The sequence below is a fragment of the Oncorhynchus tshawytscha genome, unplaced genomic scaffold, assembly GCF_018296145.1.
Source record: "Oncorhynchus tshawytscha isolate Ot180627B unplaced genomic scaffold, Otsh_v2.0 Un_contig_57_pilon_pilon, whole genome shotgun sequence".
NCBI classification, from domain to species: domain Eukaryota; kingdom Metazoa; phylum Chordata; class Actinopteri; order Salmoniformes; family Salmonidae; genus Oncorhynchus; species Oncorhynchus tshawytscha.
Genome location: NW_024609823.1, coordinates 167,489 through 176,119, shown reverse-complemented (window position 1 = coordinate 176,119; position 8,631 = coordinate 167,489). Strand labels below are relative to the sequence as shown.

Below are 8,631 nucleotides of genomic sequence, written 5' to 3'. Positions count from 1 at the left end.
AACGCCTGCTATACAGGGGCTGCTCATTGGTGATGTTCACCATAAAATAAGCTTGTATGCTGATGATGTCCTGATATTCATCTCTAGTCCCGAGACTTCAATTACATCTCTTATTAATATTATTGAATTATTCAGCGAATTCTCAGGCTACAAGATTAACCTTAATAAGTCAGAGGCTATGCCACTTGGTAGCCTACACTCTGTACCTAATACTTCTCCCCCCTTCCCTTTTAAATGGTCTCCCTCAGGTTTCATGTATCTGGGTATATTTGTAACTCCTAAATTCCAGCTAATGTACAAAGACAATTTTGTTCCCTTGTTTGATACAATAAGACAGGATCTGGAGCGCTGGAACTCTCTCCCGATTTCTTGGTTGGGTAGAATATCCCTCTTGAAAATGAACATTTTACCTAGACTACTTTACCCAATCCAAATGATCCCAGTATTACTCTCCAATAAGGTAATAAAGGATGTAAATGGATGGCTAAGTTCCTTTATATGGAGTAAACGCAAGCCAAGACTTACGATGGCAATATTGCAGCTGCCAAGTTCTATGGGCAGCTTGGACCTGCCCAATATCAGGTTCTATCAATGGTGTGCCCACCTTTGTTATATTTCTGACTGGATCACAAATGATGACTCCTCTATTTGGTTAGACATTGAGACTTCTCTTTCAAAATACCCCTTACAGGATCTTTTATTTTTCAGAAGTTTCAAGTCTGTAGAAGATCACTGCAATAATCCCGTTACACTTAACACACTCAAAGTATGGAGGTCAGTTCAACGCTTCCTGGGAAGGTCCAAACTAACCTCTGCTCTTACCCCAATTCTTAACAACCCAGATTTCAGTCCAGGATTGTTGGATGCTGGCTTTAACTTATGGCTTAATAAGGGCGTACGCAGGCTAAATTACTTATTTGCTGATAAGATTTTGTTGTCATTTGAGCAGATGGTCGAGAAATATCGACTCCCAAAGCAGGACTTTTTCCGCTTCCTACAAGTAAGACATTATATTCTGAAGTGCACCACCTTAATTGGTAACCCTGATGTGTCTGTCATTGAAAGAATGCTTTTTTCCCACAAAGGAAAATGTCTGTAAGTCTGTTTTATGATACTTTAAGGTCCTTTTCTGCTGTCAACAGGGTGAAACAAGTTTGGGAGAAAGAATTGTCTGTTACTATTGACGAAGAGATGTGGGAGGACATTTGGAGATATGCAAAAACAATATCTATATGTAACTGTACTAGAGCAATCCAATTAAGAATAATACACAGATTGCATATATCCCCAAATCGCAGACATGCTTTTAGCCCCACTTCCTCTTCCCCTCAGTGTCTTAAATGCAAAACTGATACAGGCACCCTAACACATTGTTTATGGTCATGTACCAAAATACAAAGATACTGGTCTGGTGTTCTGCAAGAAATTGAAAAGATCCTAGGGGTTGACCTAGAATTGGACCCAGTTTCTTTACTGTTAGGTCTCCCTAGTAGGCATGTTACTTCTGTGGGTAAAAGGAGGCTTTACAACATCCTTACCTTCGCAGCGAGGAAAAACATCCTTTTACAGTGGATTAGTGATAAGGTTCCTTCTATTAAAGATTGGCATAAAATACTATTTGAATGGGTGCCTCTGGAATATCTGACATGTACATTGCATTCTAAAACAGACCAGTTCTACAAAGTATGGGAACCTTATCTAAATTACCTAGAACCTGAGGTATCAACTATTATGCTGCAAGGATTCTCTTAGAATGGCGGGGATCTATGTATTTCAGAACTACACTGTACGTTCCATGTGTGGAACCTAACCTCTTGGTTTAAACTGAGCTTTTTTGTTTAATTTCTGTTTGTAAGTTTGTTTAAAATGTATGTATTGAGAGACGCAATGATGGTGATGGGGTGAGAGAAGCACCGAGCGGGAAGAGGAAAATGGTGTACGTATGTATGGGTGTGTATGTGTGTGTGTGTGCGTGCGCGTATGTATGCGTATGTGTGTGTATATGCATGGGTATATGTATGTGTGTGTATGTATGTATGTGTATATATATATATGCGCGTAGATATGTGTAAGTGGGTGCTGTTTTTCTTGTTTTTGTTCTGTGTGCTTTGTCTCTGTATCTCTTAATATGGGTGAAAAATTTGAAATTCCAATAAAAAATACTGTTTACAAAAAAAAAAAAGTGAGATTTTCACTGGGCAGTTATTTAAAAAGGTACAACAAGATTTGCAATGCTTTCTTTATTGATGAACAGACTGGGATTCTCAGTGTTACACAGAAATCATTCATCATTTGACTTTATTCATATTACTGTACTAAAGTTTTTCTAAATCACATTTGGCACAATGAGATATAATACCTTATAAGCCCTTGAAATAGTCAGAAAAAATATAAATCTGCTGCTAAAATGTTATAGTAAAATTGAAACCATAATTCAATTGTGAATAGATTGGCAAGAACATTAAAGTCAACCTTAACGTTCCTTAATCATCTATGACAGTGACTTTATTACATGAAGCTAACATTTAGTGTCATTTAATTATTTATATTTTTTGACGGGAAAGATAAGATATTTTTTAACAGAAAATAGACAGAGAAATTGCCATGCACAAGCTAACATCTTCCACATTTTTAGTCTGACACTTCCTCTCCACCTCAGGTTTTTACTTGCCATACCAGAGGAAGAGGGGGACACCGTTGTTGCCAGTATTCAGACTTCTTTCAATGAAGACCAAGCCGACCTCCTCATAAGGACCGTCTGCCTTGTTGTTGGATGTAACGGTCAAGGCCTTGATAGGGAGAGATCCATCTTTATTGAGCCAGACAAACACTGGCTGACCAGATGTTCCCTCGTTGAGGTTAACATTCACCACGGAGAAACCACGCTGCTGTAGGCTGATCTCCTGCTCATGGTTGATGGAGACATCCATCTTGATGACCCCGCTTTTGTTATCAGTGGATTGAAGGTACCAGAGGAAGATCCAGTTTCCTTCAGCACCACGATTGAGATCTTCATCCATCCGAATGTAGCCCTTGTTGAAAAGGTTGATGTCTTCTTGGAATGAGGTGGTGGCAGCAACGTTACAGATGTAGGTCTCACTCTCTCTCTTCACCCAGAGGTTGATTTGATCTCCTAAGTTACCGCGGTTCAGATTACACGGTAGCCTTTCCCAGCCGTATTTGAATTGAGCGGCCTCTGCATTCACATTAGTGGTGAGTAGGAGATCTACAATGGGAATGTCATACTTAGGGCTTGCACCACTAAAGTACCACAGATGGATGACATCTCCCTCTGCTCCAGAGTTGATGTTTTCTGGGAGCTCAGTGAACCCTACACCCCTCAGGCCATCTTTCATTCCATCAGTGAATGAGAACTGGACTCTGGTGATGGGTTCTTCATTGCCCTTTTTGTACCACATGTAAACTCTGGTGGTGGATGAATTGCCTTGGTTGAGGTTTACATCCATCATGTGAAAGCCTTGGTCACGAAGCTGTTGTTCCCTTTCAGAGTTAGTGGAGATTGCAATTTCTGTGATGTATTTAGAAGCCATTTTGTGTAGTTGGAGACAAGCGTCTGTAAAGTACGAATACATAGTGGCATTGGTCAACACCTCATATGAAGCAAGAAACGACACACTAAATACACCAAAGACCAGGACATTTGATGAGTATAAAATATGAAAGAATTAACGGCTAGCTTTTTTAAGCATTGTCTCCAGCTGTTCTGAAGGGGAAACATTTTAACATGATGACTTCAAGGATGCATGAAAAACGCCCTGAACAGATACTAAAACAGAAACATGGGCTCGGCTGAGTCTAATGAATAATTATACAAATATATTCATTCATAAGTTAACTGAAAAAGAAAAGCACCACTACAACACATAATCACATAAACCAGGAGTGGTAACAACGCCCCCTAGAGGACAGCATTGACAACATATTTGTTTTGCTCCTCAGCTTTACATCAATTATGATCTAAATTGAAGACTATGATTCTTTGATAATCTGAATCAGGTGTTATGGTGCTAGTGGAGCAAGTGTGCAACCAATGTATCCCACCACCACCTAACACACAGACATACTCATATTCACATCAGGACCCGTAATTGCAAGTAATTTCATTACCAGTGATGTTGTGCTCTTCCTCTGTTCTGGAGTGTCTTCTCTGGGAGAAAGTGTCTTCTCTGGGAGAAAGTGTACACATCAAAGAGCTGAGTGTCTCTTTTATACAGTTTGTCCAGTTAAGGTGTAAAATGATTAACCTATCAGAGTTCTACAGAATACATATTACTAGGAACTGTATCTTTCCTCCTCCACAGACCACACCCCTCCTCTAGTCATGTCTCTACCTGTCCATCCAGTACCAAGTTCATGTCTCCTTTTGACCCTGACCTGAACGTTGGAATCCATAGAGGTGAAACTGCCACCTCAGTTTGCGATTTACAACAAAGACGTTAATTCAAACAACAAAGACAAAATAAAATTGGTTGAACATCATTCCACATGATTACCCACACAATAGAACAGCAGAGTATGTACTATGATGTATTTATTTTATTTAGATATACATCTTCTTTTAGATGGTAGATCTCATTTAATATTGCAGAGAGATTGTGGCTTCTATCAATGTAATTATCTGCACCATTTCCAATACCCCAAATATATATATGTTTATTGTATTTTCTTACTTTATTATTTCCCCTAAGCCTACCACCCCACTCCAAATTGGAGTAAACTAATGGACAACTCTACTTCCAGCTTATACATAATATAAACATTTTACATGAGTTATCTGTTTTTGTCCCACCATTACGCTACTCAAAACTCCTCCCATCTATCTCTGAAGACCATCACGTTTTCATTTCTATTTGCCATATATATTTCAACTGTTCTGTGATGTTTGATGAAGGTTATGAACCTTTCTATTCTCATAGTTTCTACAGATTATCTTTAATGTACAAACATTTTGCTAAAAGTATGTATTATTATATTATTGATTGATTGACTATGACTTTCGAAATCAACCAGCAGTGATATTTGCAGAGTAAGCTTCAGGTAGTGGTTCCCGCGGCTATGGATAAGCATCTTGGCTTTGCCGTATGTGAAGAGAATAAATACTTTTATCCTACCGAGACATGAGAAGGGCGCAAGACAAGTATAGCTGGAGCGTACCTGACTGGAGCGTACCTGACTGGAGCGTACCTGACTGGAGCGTACCTGACTGGAGCGTACCTGACTGGAGCGTACCTGATTGGAGCGTACCTGATTGGAGCGTACCTGACTGGAGCGTACCTGACTGGAGCGTACCTGACTGGAGCGTACCTGACTGGAGCGTACCTGATTGGAGCGTACCTGACTGGAGCGTACCTGCCTGGAGCGTACCTGACTGGAGCGTACCTGATTGGAGCGTACCTGACTGGAGCGTACCTGACTGGAGCGTACCTGACTGGAGCGTACCTGACTGGAGCGTACCTGATTGGAGCGTACCTGACTGGAGCGTACCTGACTGGAGCGTACCTGATTGGTAGGACTAAGCATGAATAGTCATGGAAAATGGTGAAAAACATCTCCTACTACTGTACAATCTAATAAAAGTTAGGTGAGAAAATGATGGTTAATACAACTATTATGAGATCCATTTGAGTCCAATTAATATTGTAATGCAAAACATTTTGATTTAGAAACATTGAGATCTTGACAAATGATTCATTTTCATAAAATTTGAACCTATATCATTAATTATTCAAATTGACAGAAACATGAAAGGATGTCTGATAGTGCATTTGTTGAAAGTAATAAGCATTACAAACTAGAATCATTGAGATAAGACAGATATAGTACACTTCTCGCCAGCTGTTACTTCTATCCCAAGCACCACCGGCAGGTACAAAGTAACATTGCAGTAGTTCTGTTCTCGGTCTATTTAATTTAAACTTATTTACCATAGAAATTAAATTAAAGTTGCTAATGGTATATGACATATATAAGTTGTTTGTTATAAAATATGTTGTCTCTTGCTCCATCAATCTCTGGATAATAAGGAAAAAAGCTCAAAGTGTATATTTTTTGTCCCGGTCCTCCCCTAGCCTGAATGGTAGCATAACCATCCAACCAAAACAAATGCTGGGAACAGAAAAACAACAGAGTTCTGGTTTGGAGTTACAGTAAGAGAGAGCATTCATTTTCTAGTTCCATTCAGACACACTTGGACGGGCTAGAAAACCTAATCTCCCAGACAACTCTTCATTTTAACAGTTCTCTTTCTCTTTCATCTTAGCATTACAGTAATTTGGGAATTAAAAGTATATTGTTGTGTTGCAATACCACCTACGATGTGTGAGGTGATATGCTCCAATATCAAAGCTAATCAAACTAGGCTCATCTCAGTCTTGGGTTTCATGTGTAGACTCATGCATGCCATGTCCACCCATTATAATACATAGATCCGCTGTACGAATACTGTACTGAATAGAAGCAACCTTCAGACAAGGTGTGTTCACTCACTGGGAATGATAGAATAAAAGCCAGACTCCATGTAGAGGACCAAACTTAGGACTGGGAGCTGCCCTAACCTTTTCACCTTCCTGTCCAGCAACAGTTAACATAACAGACATATACAGTGGGGCAAAAAAGTATTTAGTCAGCCACCAATTGTGCAAGTTCTCCCACTTAAAAGATGAGAGAGGCCTGTAATTGTCATCATAGGTACACTTCAACTATGACAGACAAAATGAGAAAAAAAAACAGATAATCACATTGTAGGATTTTTAATGAATTTATTTGCAAATTATGGTGGAAAATAAGTATTTGGTCAATAACAAAAGTTTATCTCAATACTTTGTTATATACCCTTTGTTGGCAATGACAGAGGTCAAACGTTTTCTGTAAGTCTTCACAAGGTTTTCACACACTGTTACTGGTATTTTGGCCCATTCCTCCATGCAGATCTCCTCTAGAGCAGTGATGTTTTGGGGCTGTTGCTGGGCAACATGGACTTTCAACTCCCTCCAAAGATGTTCTATCTATGGGGTTGAGATCTGGAGACTGGCTAGGCCACTCCAGGACCTTGAAATGCTTCTTACGAAGCAACTCCTTTGTTGCCCGGGCGGTGTGTTTGGGATCATTGTCATGCTGAAAGACCCAGCCACGTTTCATCTTCAATGCCCTTGCTGATGGAAGGAGGTTTTCACTCAAAATCTCACGATACATGGCCCCATTCATTCTTTCCTTTACACGGATCAGTCGTCCTGGTCCCTTTGCAGAAAAACAGCCCCAAAGCATGATGTTTCCACCCCCATGCTTCACAGTAGGTATGGTGTTCTTTGGATGCAACTCAGCATTCTTTGTCCTCCAAACACGACGAGTTGAGTTTTTACCAAAAAGTTATATTTTGGTTTCATCTGACCATAAGACATTCTCCCAATCTTCTTCTGGATCATCCAAATGCTCTCTAGCAAACTTCAGATGGGCCTGGACATGTACTGGCTTAAGCAGGGGGACACGTCTGGCACTGCAGGATTTGAGTCCCTGGCGGTGTAGTGTGTTACTGATGGTAGGCTTTGTTACTTTGGTCCCAGCTCTCTGCAGGTCATTCACTAGATCCCCCCCGTGTGGTTCTGGGATTTTTGCTCACTGTTCTTGTGATCATTTTGACCCCACGGGGTGAGATCTTGCACTGATAATCGAGGGAGATTATCAGTGGTATTGTATGTCTTCCATTTCCTAATAATTGCTCCCACAGTTGATTTCTTCAAACCAAGCTGCTTACCTATTGCAGATTCAGTCTTCCCAGCCTGGTGCAGGTCTACAATGTTGTTTCTGTTGTCCTTTGACAGCTCTATGGTCTTGGCCATAGTGGAGTTTGGAATGTGACTGTTTGAGGTTGTGGACAGGTGTCTTTTATACTGATAAGTTCAAACAGGTGCCATTAATACAGGTAATGAGTGGAGGACAGAGGAGCCTCTTAAAGAAGAAGTTACAGGTCTGTGAGAGCCAGAAATCTTGGTTGTTTGTTATTGACAAAATACTTATTTTCCACCATAATTTGTAAATAAATTCATTAAAAATCCTACAATGTGATTTTCTGGATTTTCTTTTCTCATTTTGTCTGTCATAGTTGAAGTGTACCTATGATGAGAATTACAGGCCTCTCTCATATTTTTAAGTGGGAGAACTTGCACAATTGGTGGCTGACTAAATACTTTTTTGCCCCACTGTACCTACAGTGGGGAGAACAAGTATTTGATACACTGCCAATTTTGCAGGTTTTCCTACTTACAAAGCATGTAGAGGTCTGTAATTTGTATCATAGGTACACTTCAACTGTGAGAGACTAAAACAATCTAAATCTAAAACAAAAATCCAGAAAATAACATTGTATGATTTTTAAGTAATTCATTTGCATTTTATTGCATGACATAAGTATTTGATCACCTACCAACCATTCCGGCTCTCACAGAACGGGTAGTTTTTCTTTAAGAATCCCTCCTGTTCTCCATTCATTACGTGTATTAACTGCACCTGTTTGAACTCCTTACCTGTATAAAAGACACCTGCAAAATCTGCAAAATCGGCAGTGTATCAAATACTTGTTCTCCCCACTGTATAGGATAAAATGATTTCAACTGG

At 39.8% G+C, this 8,631-nt stretch overlaps 1 protein-coding gene across 1 annotated transcript; it reads right to left on the bottom strand.

Moving 5' to 3' along the window:
* Positions 1 to 2,221: 2,221 nt before the first annotated feature.
* Positions 2,222 to 4,211, bottom strand: LOC121846114. The gene is made up of 2 exons (XM_042319039.1): positions 4,129 to 4,211; positions 2,222 to 3,574 (listed from the first exon to the last, which is right to left on the bottom strand). Exons 1-2 carry the CDS (start codon positions 4,205 to 4,207, stop codon positions 2,664 to 2,666), a joined length of 990 nt encoding a protein of 329 aa, XP_042174973.1. The 5' UTR covers positions 4,208 to 4,211; the 3' UTR covers positions 2,222 to 2,663.
* Positions 4,212 to 8,631: the final 4,420 nt, after the last annotated feature.

Bases quoted from the DNA above. Each gene is read 5' to 3' on its own strand.
- LOC121846114 (XM_042319039.1), bottom strand. From the start codon at position 4,207: ATGTGTACACTTTCTCCCAGAGAAGACACTTTCTCCCAGAGAAGACAC. The intron at 3,575-4,128 runs GTAATGAAATTA...CGTACTTTACAG, and splicing joins GGAAGAGCACAACATCACTG to ACGCTTGTCTCCAACTACAC.